The 17985-nt window shown below is 62.3% G+C and overlaps 1 protein-coding gene across 4 annotated transcripts; it reads left to right on the top strand.

The window, feature by feature from the left end:
* Positions 1-2229: 2229 nt before the first annotated feature.
* ZBTB7B (zinc finger and BTB domain containing 7B) lies at positions 2230-17984 on the top strand. Of its 4 annotated transcripts, none has more exons than XM_061404408.1 (4): positions 2230-2295; positions 2456-2556; positions 14196-15352; positions 15717-17984. In XM_061404408.1, exons 3-4 carry the CDS (start codon positions 14202-14204, stop codon positions 16180-16182), a joined length of 1617 nt encoding a protein of 538 aa, XP_061260392.1. In that variant the 5' UTR covers positions 2230-2295; positions 2456-2556; positions 14196-14201; the 3' UTR covers positions 16183-17984. The 4 variants fall into 4 exon arrangements, with proteins under 4 accessions (XP_061260392.1, XP_061260402.1, XP_061260412.1 ...); XM_061404418.1 differs by having other exon boundaries at positions 2231-2278; XM_061404428.1 differs by lacking the exon at positions 2456-2556 and having other exon boundaries at positions 2236-2295.
* The last annotated feature ends 1 nt before the right edge of the window (position 17985 follows it).

The following is a 17985-nucleotide window of genomic DNA, read 5'->3' as shown; positions in this document are numbered from 1 at the left end:
GTGTGTGTGTTGGGGGCGGGGGCGGGGGGGCGGGCGGGAGGTGGTCACTAAGGGTTCCAGGACTGTCCAGACTAAAGTGGGAAATGCATTCCGGCTGCTAAAAGATACAGGTAGGGTCCAACAAGACACCTGCCACGACCCCCAGGAACGGGGGACATGGCGAGGCCGTTGTTCATTTTTCTATACCTAAGGGCTGATGCCAAGGCGCCTTCCTTTCTGTTGCTTCTAGAGGCTCTGGCTCTGCCCTCCCCGAGCCACTTTCCATGCCCTCTCCAGCCCGAAGCAGCCCCCTCTCCATTTCACTTGTGCTTCTGGCACTGTCGCCTTGCCCCTGGCACAGCCCTTCTCCAGTCTAGCGCGACCCCGAGCTGCAGGAGGGAGGGGAAAACCCTGGCCTGGACGCCACCGGCTCCGGGCTCTGACGAACCAGAATCTGTCCGGCGGGGCCGAGAAGAAAACCCGGAGCAGTGACCAGCCTCGGGACCCATGGGGGACAGGGACGATAAGAAAACCCGGAGCGGATTACCTATCGGGAGCGCCCCGTTCCTGCTGTTGCTACCCCCTCCTTCCTAGAACCCCCCCAATTCTACAGTGAGATAATGTCTGGGGTGGGGGGCTGTTTGGTTTGGCCTAGGCCCTCAGGGGCGCCTCACACTTTCCGCCCCTGGCTGGGGAGCAGGGCAGCGGCCCCGAGGCTGAGTCACGGCCGGAGGGAGAGGGAGGGAGGGACCAGCACTCCGCCCCTCCCCCTGCGCGGGGATCCCGGGTCAGCCCGGGTGAGGGCCAGGGCCCCCCTGGCGCCGCCTATTGTGGTCCAACAGGTTGAGCTGGTGTCCCGCGGAGCCACCTGCTGAAAAGGGAGGGAGGCCCCCTGCGGAGGGGGCTGGGGTTGGAGAAAGCGAGCTCGACCCGGTTCGGCCCGGCAGGCCGCGGGGAGCGGAACCTGGCCCGCGATAGCCGGATTTGAATCAGTTTTACACTAGTGGGAGGGGCTCTTTGGGGTACGTAGCGCCTCAGGCCCAGTTGGAAGCGTCCCAAACGGGCTACCTTCCTCAGTTGGGGGGCACTGAAGCACATATCTCGATCCCCCTAAACCTACATATACATCGTAAAACACTCAGGTCCCCCTCGCCTTCTGGGTCTCTGAGCAAATCCAAGTCCAGATGTCTCTCCGCGGAGACTCAGTTTCTCCACTTAGGGCACAGCGGGATGGAGGCGGGGAGCAGGAGCTTCAGCGTTCCTCCCCCTCCCCCTTCACGGACCTGGCCCCTCCCCTTCGACAATGCCAAGGCCGCAGCGGGCACCGGCTGGAGCGCAGAGGCTGCTTGCCCAGGGCGCCGTTCCCTCCCCGCGGGGCGCCGTCACGCGTGGGGAGGGAGGCAGGGTGCCTGCAGCCTCATCTCCCCCGTTCCTTCTAAGGGGGTTGGGGGTGGGGCGTAGGAGCTGGAGTTGATGGCCGGGTGGCTCCCCTCCCCCTACCTCTAGGGGCCCTGACCTGATTATAGTCCCTCACGGGACCCCCTTCCTCAACCCCCTAAGTCCCTGCCTCACCCCCACCTAGCCTATTTTCGACCTCCTCATACCCTTCCCTCCCGAGGTGCTGACCCTACAGAAGCCCCTCTTAGAGAAGTGAGAGAGCCCTTTTTGCGGGGGGGGGGGGGGTGCTCGGTTCCCCGGCCGCTGCGGACACTGCCCCCTCCCCTTCCCCTCCAGGTTTCAGGCCAGCCCCCTCGGCTCCGCCCCCTCCCTGGCCCTACGCAAGGCGGGACCCACTTGGGATGGGCGGGCATTCAGGCCAATGGGCGGACAGGGCGGTGGAGTGCAGGGGGCGGGGCGGAGTGGCGGCGGAGGGCTGGATGGGGGTCGAGGGCGGAGCTCGAGTTAAGGTGGACTGGGAGAGATAGGGGCTAGAAAGAGAGAGAGAAAGAGAAGAGGGAGGGGGAAAGGGACCGCGGCAGGTGAAGGGAGAAAGAGAGAGACAAGGAAAGAAGGAGGGAAAAGAGGAGGGTGGGAAAAGCTCAGAGTGCAAAGTAAGAGCTTGGAAGAACAGAGCGAAAAAGGAGGGAGGGATCCATCTGCGCCCTGCAGAGACTGGCTGGACCAAGGGGTTGAAGTTTATGTCCTTATTGGGCGGAGGGAGGGGGGCCTGGGGGGGGGGCGGGTGAAAAACCAGGAAGTGACAGAGGGTGTTGCTAAGGGTTGGGAGGGGGAGTTTGGGGGGTGGCAGGGGGCGGGGGGAGGGAGGGGAGGGATGGGGGGAAAGCAAGCAGGAGGACAGGTGAGACAGCAGGACAGGTGAGGCGGGCCCTGAGCGGGGGGGGGCGGGTGGGAGCCAGGTGAATGTACGGTTCTCGGCGGCCAAGGGGGGGGCGGGCGGCAGGAGGAGGCAGAGGGCTGCGGAGGAGGAGCCCCCCAGCAGAGAGCGGCGAGCCACTGACCGCGGCCTTCTGACCAGGACCGGAGCAGGGCCCCAAGCCCCCGGGCCTGGCGGGGGACGCGCTTCTCCCCACACCCGGAGCCTCAGCAGCTCCAGCCAGCGGACCCAAAGGCGGAGAGGTGAGTGTACCCCACTTTTGCCTCCTGGCTAGGGGTCCCCCATACTCGAGATTACTGCAGTGTCCTTCGTCTGTCCTGTAAGTGGGACCCCCCCACACACGCGCGCATGCAGACCAGATTCCCACCACTCCCCTTTCCTGTGCCTTCCCAACACTCCGGGTCTTGGGAATTGATTTTAACAGGGAGGAAAGGTAGAGAAGGAACTACAGCCTCCCCCAACCCAGGGCGGAGGGTCCCCAGAAACTTTCTATGCACTTCTGGGATCAGACGGATTGGCGGCTCCGGGATGGAGAGAGGGCGAGGCGGCGCTCAGCGCTCCCCTAGTCGCCTTCGTGACTTTAGAGGTAGACCCCCGACCCGACCGAGTTGAGGGAATGGAAACGCTGACGGACTCTAACTAGGACAACGCTCCCCCCACCTCCTCCGCGCCCCCTGGCGCGGTGGGTTGGACTCAGGCCAGTTGCATGGGGGGTGGGGGGAGCACAGGAGGAGCCGCGGCTTGGGGGAAAGTTACCGGCTGGACTATTTGGTTTCTTGCGCTTCCACAGCCGCGCTCTCTCGCCGGTAGTGGGGCTCAGCGACAACCTCCGAGCGATACAGAACGACCCCTCTCTCCGCCGCCCCTCAGTCCCACTCTCTTCGTTCGGGCTCCAGTACCGCCGCCACCTTTTCAAAGCCAGCTCCTGCCCCTAGAACCCAAGAGCGAGTGTGGGCGACTAGGAAGAATTCTACCTATCGTCCGTCCCCCACCGGCGCTGGCGCACCTGCCCCTACCCGGAGTGGGGGTCGCTACTGTGTTGTTGTAGGACCTAGTCTGAACGCGGCTGGCAGGGGGCTGCCATTCAAAGGGGTGGGGGGCGCTGCTTTCAATTTCCAGTTTTCCCTCTCTCCTCCCACCCCACCCGAAGTAAGAGAGCGACGTGTCCCGGCCAGAGCGAGGGGGGGCCGGGAGTGGGGGGGCGGCGTGGGCAGCGGGTTGTGCCCGGACACGTGCCTGCCCAGGCGCCCCGGCCCTGCTGGTGTTTGGAGAGAGGGCGGGTCCCCTGCCCCCCGCCCCGCACAACCCCCACGTATCAAAGGGCGGCTGAGACGTGGTGAGACCTCGGGGCGCCCTGGGGGGGGGGGGCAGGGAGCCTGGGTCCGGAGCAGGGGAGGGGCAGAGGCGCGGGTGCTAGCTGACCCACAGGAAACGAGCGCTGCTGACCTAGTTTGGGACACCGGAAGTGGGTGCTGGGGAGAGGGGGAGACCAGCAGGCTGTCCTGGCTTCCGGGCCAGGTGGAAGGCGTTCTTGAATTGACCCCCACCCGAATGCAGTGAAGACCCCGAGCTGCAGCTGAGAAAGAGAATGAGTCAGCGCAGCTATTCCCGCTTCCCTCAACTTATTCCTGGAGGAGGGAGACAGTTTATCAAGGCGCAGGGGGAGCCAGATTGGGCAGTGAGGGGTTAAACTGGGATGGGAACTCTCTCTTCCCTGAGGGTGCATGTGTGTAGGGGGAATGAGGCCTGGAGGATTATGGGGTTGCCTCCTGCTGCCCCCACACACACCAACTGGTTTGGTCACCCCTGTACCCGTCTGGCACTGCTGGGAGAGCTGGCATGGAGTGGGCATCAGGTTGGGCAGAGACAGTGGGCATATGGAGTGTTGTGCTGGGCTGGAAAGGGACATATTTGTGACTGAATTTGGGTAGCAGTTAGTATTCCTCCTTAGTGGTGACTGGGGAGAAGGGCAGGGGGCTCCCCCTGGAGCAGCTGATGAAACAAGAAGAAATCTCTGTCAGTGCTGCCTGTCCTGGCCCCCGGGACCCCGGCTCCCCCAGCGTGCCTCTGTTACATGGTTGCTGTGGGCACGATGCAGCCTGCTTGCACCCCCAGACACCGTCCCCTCCCTTGGGTACCACACCCCTCAACCTTAGTACAGGGGTCGGGAAGGGGTTAATACCACCCAAAAGGGGCTCTAGGGAAGAAAGCAGGCAATGCCCACTAGGCTCAGGTGTCAAGGAGGCCTGCTCCACTGGGGCACTCTCATCCCTGCTCAGCTCTGGCTGACATGGACCCCAGTGACTGGGAGACAGGTGCTGACCTCTTCCCCCTTCCCCATGGTGCCCCCTGGCACCCAGGGCCCCCAGCTCCTCCTTGGCCTAGTGCCCGTCCTGGGAGGGCGCGGCGGGCAGCGGGGGCTGGGCTAACAATGCACCATCGGGCCCTTTGTGTGCTTGCACTTGGCACCCTGGGGAAGGGTGGGGGAGGGGGGCCCAGCGGGCATGGGGGGCGGAGCGCCTCTGGGGTGGGGACAGTGAAGGCTGGGGGAGAGAAGCAGAGAATGAAAGCAGGTGGGGAGGAAAGGGAAGTAGGTCAGCTAGGGTGCTGGCCCCCCATCCCAAGCCAGGGCAGAGAGAACCAGCCCCTGATCCTATGGCTGCCCAGATGGCATCATGCTGCCTGGGGCACAGCCTAGGACTGGGCATTTGGGGTCAGAAGTCACTGCCCAGGGGACTGCTCAGATAGAGGAGGCCTGGCCTGTACTGCCTCCTTCTTGGTGGCTAAGAGACCCAGTTCTGGCCCAAAGCCCAGGTCCCAAGACGGGTAGTGACTGGGCTCCAGGCAGGGCACTGCCCTCTGATAGAAGCCTCTGGGACTGCTTCGGGGCTTCCTGCCTCCAGCCTCCTTGGCTCCCTGACCTTCAGAGAGTTAAGACTGCCCTGCTACCAGGCCTTAGGGCCTATGCCTGTTTTGGCCTAGGGCTGAAGAGGAGGGTGGGGGAGGAAGGTGGGGACAGGCAGACGGATAGGACCCTGGCATGGGGTGTGCCCGCCCTGGCCTCTTCCCCCTCCTTCTGCTGAGTAAACTCGTGAGTAAACTTGACGTTTTGCCCGGACAGTTTGAAGTTGCCTCGCCGCCCCCCCACCACCACCAGTCCTGCCAACACATAGGCGGCCAGGCGCCAAGGCTGGCCTGGGGGACTAGGGGGAAGGGGTTAGAGCTACCGTTGTCCACCATCACGGACCCTGGAGAGGCAAAAATGATCCCCCACCCAGGCAGACCCAGGTCTTGGCAAGAGTCTTGGCTGGGACCTCTAAACATCTGTCCCAGAACCTTGGGGAGCCTACGGAAACTGGCCTGGAAGCAGGGCCTCTGCCCATTTCTGACTTCCACCCCCACTAAGTAAAGGCACCCAGCTGCCCTCTGGTCCCCTGAGTTGCCACTTTTAATGTTCACAGGCTACCGGACACAAGGGGAAAAGCTACCTTTAGCAAATTCCACAGGGACACCAGAAAATGGTTCCCTCTTCATTCTGTCCCACAGCCTGGGGTGGGTGGGAGGCTAGTGGCCTTCCTTGGCATCTTAGCCTTCTCTTCACTGAGGCCTCCCAGTTGCCATGGCCTCAGCCCTAGAGGGTGGAATCCACATTTACCAGCACAATTTCTTGACCTCACCCCTGGGCCTAACCCTATATATATCTCTCTCCACCATACTACCCAGCAGGCCCTGGCCCTAATCGTCCCCAACCCCTTCCTCTGCTTGCTAGCATCACAGAGCCGAGTCAGCTTTCAGAGCTCTCCAGCCAGAAATACTCGTGCCAGATCCAGGGGCTGACGGTGCCCCAGACAAAAGAGGGCTAGTGGCAGGTAAATGGAGCCAGTGACCCCCACAAACATGCCAACTGACTTTTTACTTGACATCACTAATTCCTCTTAGGCCTCCCTAGGCCACCAGAATAGTCCCGAGGCCCAGCAGGGGGAAACGCCTTCCCAGTCCCTGCCGGCTTCGGAGTGGGGCTCCACCAGGCCTTTACTTTCGACCTCATGTCTCTGGCTTCAGTTTCCTTCCTGTTTCCACCGCCCCCCCACCCAGCTCCTCCCCACCCATATGCCCCTTTCAACAGACATCCTCTCCTCCTTCCTTCCTCCTTTCCTCCCGCTTTGCCTGGGAGCAGGGGTCCTCTCCCTCAGCCATAGACCTCCTGCCTTTTACCTCTTCTAAACACAGTCCCCCTGGAGATTCACGACCACCTCCCATCGCCTGCTCTGCTCTCCCCACCCCATCAGCAGCGAGGCTCTGGGGAAGGCAAGAGCACAGGGCTTCTCAAGGAACTACAACTCCCAAGGTACATGCAAAGCAATTGTGGTGCATCCTGGGAGTTGTAGTCCTCCTTGATCTCACAGTTTGGTTAGGTTGGAATTTTTCTGGATGGGACTAAAAGTGGACCGGGATGACTTGGAACCTGGGGACCCTCTGGATCCCCCCAGCTTGTCCTCATCACCTTGTTCCCCCATGACACCACGTATCCATGATTGTCATCCACCCCCCCTCACCCCCAGCTGAGATATGCTACCCATTCTCACCTTAGGGCTCCACCCAAGAGATGCCCACACCCTGCCCTGCTGCCCCTGGCAGGGGTGGAATGGAGGGGCCCCATGAACTCCCTCCCTGCCCTGTGCCCTCTAGGCTGGTTCCCTCCCTTTACAGGGATCAAAGGGCAGAGAGCAGCCCCACCCCACTCCCTGGCAGGCTGCGGGCACTAGGGCGATCAGGAATTGCAGGGACTCTGGTGCCCAAGCAAATGCTCGGGCAAGGGGTTGCCGGGAGGCCAGCACCTGGCGGCAGGAAGACACTGGCCCCCATCCTGGGGAGTGGAACCTTCGATAACTTCATCAAGCTGTCCGTAGCCCCCTTGGACTCTTTGTATAGGCCCTAACCCGTGTACTGCCTCTTGAGGAGATGGCTTGAGAACAGGGTCTCGGGCCTTATCTGTAGTACCTAGGGGCCTGGGCCCGCCTAGCTGGCACCAAGGCACAGGGGTGACCCTCCCCCACCCCAGGCCCACAGTTGGCATGGGTGCTGGGAGCCAGGGGGGTAGGAGGGAGAGGAGGGCAGGACTGCCAGCATCCTGGTGGGTAGGTGCCAACCGGGCCGGGAGCTGGTGAGGGGCAGCAGGCCAGCGGCATTGAGCCAGCAGCTGTTGGGGGGAAAGGGGAGGGGATATTTTAGGGGGCATTTCTGTGGTCCCCCCTCCCAGCCCAGCAGGACCTGGGATGGCCTAGTGGCTGGGGGACCTAGGGCCCGCCTCGTTACAGGAATAAGAGACCCCCAGAGTTGTTTAAGTGGAACTTTGTGGCCCACCCTCCTCTGGGCTCAGAGCCCTCCTGAGTTGCCCCTCAGGCCCAGGCGGGTCCCACCCAACCGGCCAGGGTGGCAGCAGCTTACGCAAGGGGTGGGGCTAGGCGCTTCCCAGCAGATGCCCCCTCCCGGCTCCTTCCTCTTTCGGTGCCCACAGCTCCCCCCATCTGTCCACCCCACCTCAGGCCAGCTCTATCCCCCTGATCCCCCTGGCCACTGGGGGCTGGCACAAGTGCTGCCCCCTGGCCTGGTTGGCAGGGGCTGGCACCCGGGCAAGGAACTGTGGTATGTGAGTGGGTTTGGGGTGAGGCATGGGGAGGGCGGGGTGCTGCCTTGCCCAGCCCCTGAGGGCCCCAGCCCAGTACGGGGTGGGGAGAATTCGGCCAGCTCCCAAGGGTGCTGAGGGCCCCACTGGGGGTCTGAAGTGCCTCCCTGTGGTCCCCTGTTAGTCCACATGCCCTGAGGGGCTGGGACCTGGGCACCTGTCACCCCTGGCACTGACTGTCCAGGCTTCCCCTCCTCCCTCTTCTGGCCACTGCCGCCTCCTGTCCCCTCCCCTCCCTTCTTCCTTCTCCTGGTCCCACCTCCAGCAGCCTCTCCCATTGCTCCTCCTCACCTCTGTCCTCCTGGACTGTCCCAGCTCCTACCTTTCCTACCGCTCACCTTTTTCCCCTTTTAGGACTGAGTCAGGACAGGCGGGGGTGGGTATAGCTGGAGGTTCGGGCACCACAGGCAGAGACTCTAGGCCCTCTCCCACGCTGCCAGGCCTCTGGTAACCCCTCCCTCCATCTGGGGGGAGGGGGGACAGCACCCAGAGGGTTAAGGCTGTAGGGGGGAGGGGCTGGGCCAAGTCGTGGGCGGCCCCTTTGAAGGAGGGAGCTGGAGCGGGGAACAGCCACCCTGCCTGCCCCCCAGCCAGGCCCTCCCCCACCCCTCCCAACCTGTTCCCCCCAGGGGCCAGGAGGAGTTGCCGGCAAGGCCCCTCAGCGTTCAGGTGAGTAGGCCCCGCTCTGGCTTGGGAGATCAGGCCCCAGGGGAGGCTCGGAGGCCTAGAATTGGCCAAGGGTCAGAGAGGGGCTGAAAAACAGGCTAGGAAGAGGGTGTCCAAATTTTCACAGGGGTGGTTTAGGGACCTGAGGGCCCGAGGGGCTGGAGTGTGGGGGAGCCTGTGTGTCCAAGGGACGTAGGAGGGCAGGAGAGCAGAAGAAGGGGCCTACGGGAGCCGAGGGGCTGCTGGGCCAGGACAGGAGGTTGGACAGGCTGGCAGGGAGCCGGGCTCCGGGGATTGGGCTGGGGTGTCCTCTGGGGCTGGGGGGCTCAGGTTTCTGCCGGCGGCTTGGCGGGTGTGGGGTTACCAGCCGGCTCGGTTACGCAGCCGGGGACGCTAGGCTGGGGGGGAGGGGGTGGGCACAGGGCAGACCCTGGCACCTTGTGGGTCTCCTCAGGTCCTAAGGGGATCTGGCGCTGCTCCGGCAGACCCCTGCTGGGAGCACTGATGGCCAGGGTCTGTCCAGGCGCATGGTTGCCTGGCCTTGGGTGGGCAGCCTCTGGGGAAACTCCAGCTGCTCCAGGGCTGGAAACTCTGACGGGCAGAGAGGCCTAGGCTGTCCCCCCACCCTACCCCACATCCGCTCTCACTGTACACCCCCCACCCATCTTCGCCGAATGTTCCCCCCGATTTTGATCCTGTGCTTCATCCAGAATGGGGTCGTGGGTGCCTAAATGCAACCATCTCATCGCAAGACCAGGCCTTGGAGGGCAGGCCCGGTTTCTTAATTTAATTCCTCTGCCCCTCTCCACCCGCATCCATCCATCGGCCTGGGGAGAAGAGAAGAGATGCTTGGAGTAGGGCGAAATGGAGGAAGTGGGAGAGGCCTGAGTGAAAGAACCAAAAGCCAAAAGAAAGGAGAGGTAGGGATGGTTCCTTGGAGACCTAGGGACTTAAGGACGCAGTAGAGAGAGAGGAAGCAGGAGGCTTGCAAGGGCTGAAGGGAGGAAAGCAAAGGATGAGTCGCGGAGAGGGGAGACAAGGGTCCGAGAAGGCAGGAAGGAGACAGGAAGAGGCCAAGGCAAGGGGCCAAGAGTGGAGAGGGGCTGAGGGCAGGGGTCCCCAAAGGAAAAGAGGGGAAGACTAGGGAAGGTGGAGTTGCCCCATTCCTTCCCCCGCCATCTTTTATCTTCCTCAGATTTCCCCTGATGCGATCTCAGAGGCTGTGGACTAGGGCAGGTGTCATGGAAAGAAAGTGTAGGGGAGCACTGAGGTCTCCCTCCTGTCAAGAGCTGAAGCACCAGGAATTGGAGATTTTGAGGGAGGAGAGGCTTAACCCCCACAGCACCGGGAAGCAACCAACTCCCCTTGCCTCCTTCCCCCTTCGTGGCTTGCGGTCTCTCTTCCCCGCCTCGGCCCCCAGGAAGTGTGAGTGCTGGGGGTGGTGAGGTTAGGAGGGGGAAGCGACATATGGGGGATGGGGAAGGCATGTACTAGCTTGGAGGGGCTGGGTGGGGAGCGAAAGGCTCCATGCATGTCTGGGGCATCCTGGGCCAAGGGCCTCTCCTTCGAAGCCCTTCCAGTCCTCCAGGGGATTCACCTCCACCTCTCACCCCGCCTTTCCAACTGGGCAGTCCAGATGGCTTCAGCCCCTGGGCCCCAGAGGCCCTAAGAAAGGGTGGAAGAAGCTGGGGAGCTAGGATTCCTGGGTCCCTGAGGACTTTGGACTGGCTGTCCTATTTCCCCACCCCCACCCTTGGTCCAGCCACAGGCCAAAGCCCTGGCTTCGTGCAAACTTCGCTCCAAAAAAACAGGAAGAGAACCTGAGGCTGGAGTTGGGGTGGGGGTTGGGGGGGAGAAAGGAGAAAGAAGTAAGGGGGAAGGGTGGCCAGCCAAGGTGGGAAGAGCGTCAGGCCTCTCCATCACCCTGGCAGGAGGCATCACAGCCTGGCCCTCATCCTCACCCCAAGCTGCTACACCTGGAGAAGCTGGCCAGGTCCCTCTCGGGCTCTCTGGCAGAGCCCGGAGGTGGGGGCCTTTGAGCCTAAGGAGGGGGGGCTCTGTGTGCCTGAGTCTCAGGCCCATATCTATTTTCTCCGCCGCTAATCCTGTTTCCGCCTGCTGCCCCCCACACTAAGCCTCACTCCCCTAATCCCCAGGGTGTGGGGAAGGGGGGCCAGCTTTACTCAGCTGCCCCATTCAGGGCCTCGTATCCCAGCTCTTCAGCTGGCTCAAGCCGGCAGTGTTGGCCCTGGTATTCCCCTAGCCCTTCACTGGACACTGCCTGAGGTCAGCACCTGGAAAGACTTTCAGCCTCCTTTTCCTTCCCGTGCCAGGGCCAGTGCCCTCTACCTTTTGGTTTCTTGGTGGTGGACACACCTTGGGAGGTGCCTTCGGGCACTGAGGGGTAGGTGATAGGGGCTCCCACCTTTGCCCCCTCCCATACTGTTCTATCCCCAAAGTCTTCCCCCCACCAAAGATGGGGCAAGCTTGACTCAGGGCCCAGTTTCAAGAGAGCTGCCCACCGGCTTGGCCGGTCTAGCCGGCCTGACAGTGAGGGGAGCCTGGGGGGGGTGACGGGAAAGGGGGGAGAGATGGGGCGGGGCCCCTAGTTCTTCCCCCTACCAGGCAAACAGACCTTGCCTGGCTCCCTGGCACAGCTGCCCCCCCACCAACCACCACACACACCCATGCCCACAAGGTCTTAGCAAGAGGGGGCATGCCAGGCTGGGTGGGGATGGGCTGTCCTCATGGGCGTCGGGGGGCTGGGCCCTCTGGGATACAGAGGTGGGAAGGGTGCCCAAGTTGGGGTGGGCACCCTGGCATCAGTGCCCCACCCTGGCAGAAAGAAGGGGGGAGTTCCTCCCCATCAATCCCTCCCAGATGATGGGGCCTGGAGTGCCCCCTTGGCCTGGTTGGCACCAGCCTAGCTCCAGGTGGCACCTAAGTCAGCATGGGTGCCAGAGCCCTGGGTAAGGGCTAGGGGAGTTTCCCAGAAGCTAGAGACCCATAGGAACACCTCCCCTTCCCAAATGGGTCCTCTGCCTCTCTGTCCCTTCATTGCTACCGCATGGCGGTGGGCTTTGGAGTTAGGCCCTACGGGTTAAACACCTACCCTTGCCCAAGCCCCTTGTGATCTGCATCGTGAACCAGCCTGAGCCTGTGACCTGACAGCAGGGTCAGCCAATCAGCAACCCCGCCACACCAAGTTGCCACGGAGATGGCCCTGGGGTGGGAGAAGGGAGGCGGGCTTAAGCAGCGGGAATGGGTGGGGTGTGGAGGGAAGAAGGGAGAGGGACAGGGTGAGCCACGTGCCTGTGGGTGCACAGCTCTGGGCCAATGGACAGCGAGGACAGCCCCACCCATCCCCCTCAGGAGGGACAGGATTCACTTGGGCTCGGGAGGGTGCCCACTGCTACTTGAGTGGCCACTGCTGCTGCCCACCTGGTTTTGTTTGTTCCTAAGTCCTGGGGCCATTTGCCACTTGTACTATTTGTAAAGTACAGGTAGGAAAACCCAAGGAAACTGGGAGTGCTCCCAGACTGCTTGGCCCCCAGGGAGAGAAGTGATTTGGGGACTTAAGGTGGGAAGGGGTGGGCTATCTGAGGGTGTCTGACTGTAGCTTATGAGCCAGCACATGGGTGCTGCTCACTCAAGGCTTCCACGCAGGCATCCGAATGCTATAGGGAAGACTGGGAGGCAGGCAGAGACGATGCAGTTCTTCGTGTCCTCAAAAGGAAACCTGTAGCCCTCGACTCCTCCGACCCCCTCAAAACCCTTCCCCATCAGTGGCCGAGACTGAGCGGTTGTTGGGAATGACAGAGAAGACACTGGCAAACTGTCAGTGAGACTTGCCCTACGGATCATCCGGGTCAGCCTTTAATTTTGCAGATGAGGAAACGGGAAAGAAAGTGACTGGTTCAAGGTCATGTAGCTAGTAGTAACCAGACTCCCCCTGGGTGATTTGACGGAGGGAGACAGACCTTTCTCCCAGCAGAGACCATCTGTCTAGTGGAGTCTGCCTCCGGGTGAGGCTTGGTTTCTCCCTCCCAAGGCCAAAACTTTTATTGAGCCCCTACTATGTGTTAGGCGTTGTGCCACCCACGGGCTCATTTAACCTTCACCACAGCCCTAGGAGTCAGGTGGAGTTATCCCATGTTATAGACAGAAAAGAAGGTTCAGAGATTAAACAACTTGTTTAAGGATCACAGAGCTAATCAGCCGCAGAGTGAGGATTCAAACTCAAGCCTGGATGACTCCAGAGCCCAGCTCTTTCCAGGCCTCAACTCTGTCTCCAGTTGCTCTAGACCACCAAATGTCAGGGTGGAAGGGCTGAGCCCCTGCAGCTTTCATCCCCACCCGCTCCTTGTGTACCATGAGGAGACAGAAGCATAGAGAGAAATGACTTGGCCAAGGTCATTCAGCAAGATAGTAGCAGAGCCAGGATTAGAAGCTGATCCCCTCACTTCCAGGCCAGACTCACTCTGCTAGCCGCCTCCCTTCACCAGCCTTGGGACTGCCGAAATGCTGTGCCTTCTGTGGCTGTGTCTTGGAAAGGCTAGCACAGAGGGTGGAAGAAGGTCTTCCGGAGAAGGGGGCTCTCCTGCCTGGCCAGGAATGGAGAGGGAGAGCTGGCGGTGGCAGCCCGGTGGAGGAGGGGTAGGGCTGGAACTTGGCCTATTGGCAGGGGGGAGGGGCGGGGACGATGCTTATCGGTGCGGGGCAGGAAGCACCCGCGCCAGCGCCAGCGACACCCCAGCAAAGGGTGGCTGCTCCTTGGCCCCATGGGGGAGGGGAGGATGTGGGGGAAGGTATGCTGGGAGCTGTGTTTCCCTTTTGGCCTCTACAAGGGGGAGATCTAGAAGGGGAGATGAACTTTTAGTGGGTGGGGAAGAAAGTCGGGTCCTGGGGAGCCACCTCCCAGGTTTGCATAGTGTTTTATAGTACACCAAATGTTTTAGGGAGATAATGTGAGCTAAAGCACCTGACCTTGCCTTGAACAGACCTTGGCCCAATGTGAATCTGAACTCTCTCATTGGCGTCTGGGCTGAGAGGAGGTTCCATCACAGAGACTGTCACCCCACTTTTCAGATGCCTGAGGCTGGCTGCGAGAGGCACCCGGAGTCCTTCAGCCAGTTCTTCATGAAGCCTGAACCAAAACACAGGCATCCTTTCTCCCAGACCAGTGCTTCTTCCAAAGGGATGGGAACGGGGCAGGTGAAGCAGATGGGTCTCCAGGAAAGGCCAGAAAGGCAGAGCGCCCGTGCTCACTGAGGCAGAACGCTGCACAGTGGTTAGGACCAGGGCTCGGCCCGCCGCCTGGCTTTGAACCTGTTCCACACTTCACATAGAAAGTCACATCACAGGTTCCTGCCTGTGAAATGGATAATTGTTACTTTAGAAGGTCATGGAAGATGAAATGGGTGTAAAGTACTTGAAGGGCCTATGCTCATGGCCAGTGCTGGTATTTTGTCTCTGGGCGCCCTGGCAGGGCTGAGCGCTCCTAACCTCCCCTTCTCCTTCGCTCCGCAGGAGAAGATGGGGAGCCCTGAGGATGACCTGATCGGGATTCCATTCCCAGACCACAGCAGTGAGCTCCTGAGCTGCCTCAATGAGCAGCGCCAGCTGGGCCACCTCTGTGACCTCACCATCCGGACGCAGGGCCTGGAGTACCGCACCCACCGGGCTGTGCTGGCTGCCTGCAGCCACTACTTCAAGAAGCTCTTCACCGAGGGTGGTGGGGGTGCACTCTCGGGTGCTGGGGGCGGTGGGACAGCTGCTGGGGGTGTAGGGGCCGGCGTGTGCGAGTTGGACTTCGTGGGGCCGGAGGCACTGGGTGCCCTGCTCGAGTTTGCCTACACAGCCACCCTGACCACCAGCAGCGCCAACATGCCAGCCGTACTGCAGGCTGCACGGCTACTGGAGATTCCCTGTGTCATTGCGGCCTGCATGGAGATTCTGCAGGGCAGTGGACTAGAGGCGCCCAGCCCGGACGAGGACGACTGTGAGCGCGCGCGCCAGTACCTGGAAGCCTTCGCCTGTACAGCCACCGCCTCAGCTTCGGGAGTCCCCAACGGTGACGACAGCCCTCCACAGGCACCCCTCCCACCGCCGCCGCCGCCGCCTCCTCGGCCTGTTGCCCGCCGCAGCCGAAAGCCCCGCAAAGCTTTCCTGCAGACCAAGGGGGCCCGGGCCAACCACCTGGTGCCCGAGGTGCCCACAGTGCCCACCCATCCCTTCACCTACGAGGAGGAGGAGGAGGCGGGCAGAGTGGGCAGCGGGCTGGGAGACAGCTACAGCCCTTCCACAGGGGCTGCCTCACCCCCCGAGGGGCCCCTGAGCTACGAGGCCTGCGAGGGTGAGGAAGAAGAGGAGGAGCTGGTGTACCCCCCGCCCTATGGGCTAGCACAGGGCGGCGGGCCCCCACTGTCCCCAGAGGAGCTGGGCTCAGACGAGGATGCCATCGATCCCGACCTGATGGCCTACCTCAGTTCCCTGCACCAGGACACCCTGCCTCCAGGCCTGGACAGCCAGGACAAGCTAGTGCGCAAACGCCGCTCTCAGATGCCCCAGGAGTGCCCAGTCTGCCACAAGATCATCCATGGGGCGGGCAAACTGCCACGCCACATGAGGACCCATACGGGTGAGAAGCCCTTCGCCTGTGAAGTCTGCGGCGTCCGTTTCACCCGGTGAGCACCATGGGGAGGAGGCCCAGCAGGGGCCATGTGGGGGGGCGGTGCGCAGGGGAGAAAGGGATTGTGAGACCCGGGGTGTGGAGGGAGAGGATCCTGGAGGGACTGTGGGGTGGTCCCCAGGCTGAGGCGAGAGACCAGGAGAAAGAAAGTCAAGGAAGGTGGATCTGGGACCTTAGAGATCTGACTGTGCTGGAGGCAGGTGGTTAACCTGGGGCTAAGTCAGCAAGGGTCTCCCGGAGCAGAAATAGGGAAAGGAGCGCTAGGGGACGGGAGTGGACGAGGCCAGGGAACCTGGCCCAGACGATCCAGGGATCCCCTCCTGACCGGCTCCCTTCCCCCGCACCCCTGCCTGTGCCAGGAATGACAAGCTGAAGATCCACATGCGGAAGCACACCGGAGAGCGCCCCTACTCGTGCTCGCACTGCCCAGCCCGCTTCCTGCACAGCTACGACCTCAAGAACCACATGCACCTGCACACAGGGGACCGGCCCTACGAGTGCCACCTGTGCCACAAGGCTTTCGCCAAGGAGGACCACCTGCAGCGCCACCTCAAGGGCCAGAACTGCCTGGAGGTGCGCACCCGGCGGCGCCGCAAGGACGATGCGCCCCCTCACTACCCCCCGCCCTCCGCCGCCACCTCGTCCCCTGCTGGCCTCGACCTCTCCAACGGTCACTTGGACACCTTCCGCCTGTCTCTGCCTCGATTCTGGGAGACGTCCGCCCCTACTGGGCCCCCAGACTCCACCCCAGGGCCCCCTGATGACGACGAGGAGGAGGGGGCACCCACCACACCTCAGGCTGAAGGTGCCATGGACACCTCTTAAAGAGGGACGAGTGGCCGAGCTGGAGCAGCACGGGGACCGGGACGGCCCATGCCAAGCAGTGGGCATGTATACAGCAGAGACGGCGCTGGGGGTTCAGGCACTGAGTCTCCCTGGCATCGGAAATAGGCTCCTTCCCTCAGAGCCCTCATTCCAGTTCCAAGCCGAGAAGGTTTTGGGGCAGAGTCTCCCCAGATTGGGGTGCTCTCCCAAGGAGTGATACATATGATATTATGTATATATTTACAGCTCCATTGTAAAGGTGGGGTCCCTGTCCCCAGCTGCTCCTGGGGAGTAGAAGCAATAATGTATTTCTGATTTGTGGGGTCCCTCTTCGGCTATGCGGGTTTCTAGGGGGTGGGGGGCTTGGGACCAAAGCCTTGCCCCGCCCCCATGCCCCTTGGGGTTTTGGCTGTGTAAGGGGGTGAAGGACTGCCCCTCCCTTTCGAGACCCCTCCTTCCTGGTTTCTGTTCCCTTTTCCTGGCAGTGAATTACGCAAAGGGGGGCGGCAAAGGATGGGTAAGTGGGGGAAAGCAAGGTAAAAGCTTGAAAGACGGGGACTGGGCCTGAAAGGAAGGAGCCATCCCAGTCCCCCTCCGCCCTTCTCCCAGCGCTGAGTCATGGGGTCCTGGAGAAGGGGGCGGGGTGGCCTGATTGGCTCGCCCGCCCCTGGGGGCAGCGGGAGGGCCCCGCCCAGCCAGGGGAGCCGCTGCCGGTTCTCCTCCCCTGCCCTCCCCTCCCGCGTCCCCGGGCAGGGAATGTCTTGTTCCCGCCGCTCCCTCCCCGGGGCCAGAGGGCAGGGCGGGCCGGGCGGTGTCCTACCCTCTTCTCCTCCCCACCTCCTCCCCGCCCAGGTGCGAGCGCCACCACCGCCGCTGCCGCCCCTGACTCACGCCGCCCCCGGGCTGGCGCGGTGCTGGGTGTGGGACCGGGTGAGGGGCTGGGGGGGAGCCTGGCGGAGAACGGGCCGGCCGGCGCCATCTGGCGGCTGTGCCCTGCGCGGGCGAGCGCCCCTGGCGGCCACTGCCAGGGAGCCGCCTTCTCCACCTCCACCACTCCAGCGGCTGAGCCGCGCCCCCTTGCCAAGGCCGGGGCGCCGAACTGCTCGCCCGCCCCCAGGGAAAGTGGGCTGCGGCCCTGTGGGAAAGGAGTCCTCCCCTCAGACCCTTGCCTGCCAGGGCTCCCTGTTGGGGTGGGGAGAATAATTCCCTCACTCTTCCCTTAGGATTGAATCCACCCCCGTTCTGTACATAGCCTTTTCTGTTGGTCTTGTTGAAATCTAGTTTCAGATTTTTAACTACCCAATTCTGCTGGGGGTGGGGGTATCTCCCCCCCTTCCTCGCTGGGTGCTGGACCCCGCTCGGGCCTGGGCTCTGCCTTGCACTATTTCCCCTCCCTGGCCTGGCGGTCCCCCCCTCCTTAAAAGGGGCAGGTTCAGGGGCCCGGTGCTCTCCCTCCCATGCACCCCCATGCCCATTTGCACAGCTGCCCAGGTACCCCCAATAGTGGGGGGGGTCACAGGGAGGGGGTAGCGGGACCAGTCCTTGTCTCTATTTAAAAAGTGATGATGTAATATATTGGGGTAGGGGGAGGCCGGGTTGCTCTGGGCCTCCTCTTTGCATTTCAGGTGATGGGGGGCCCAGCCCTGGGGAGTGAGGACAGTGTGGCCTCCCCCCCCCCTTGCGGCTTCTCCACTCAGTGCCTTAAGGGGGGAGGCGGTCCCCCCTCTCCTGTCCCCTCCCCTTCCCTTGCCCCCCACCTTGGGTGTAAGCGACAGGAAGAAATAATAATAATTTAAGATTCAC

Source organism: Bos javanicus, chromosome 3, assembly GCF_032452875.1.
Source record: "Bos javanicus breed banteng chromosome 3, ARS-OSU_banteng_1.0, whole genome shotgun sequence".
NCBI classification, from domain to species: domain Eukaryota; kingdom Metazoa; phylum Chordata; class Mammalia; order Artiodactyla; family Bovidae; genus Bos; species Bos javanicus.
Note: the sequence above shows the minus strand (reverse complement) of the source record. Positions and strands in the feature narration are given on the sequence as shown.

Coding starts and splice junctions, on each gene's coding strand:
- ZBTB7B (XM_061404408.1), top strand. CDS start 14,202: ATGGGGAGCCCTGAGGATGACCTGATCGGGATTCCATTCCCAGACCAC. Junction 15,353..15,716: donor TGCGGCGTCCGTTTCACCCG/GTGAGCACCATG, acceptor TGCCTGTGCCAG/GAATGACAAGCTGAAGATCC.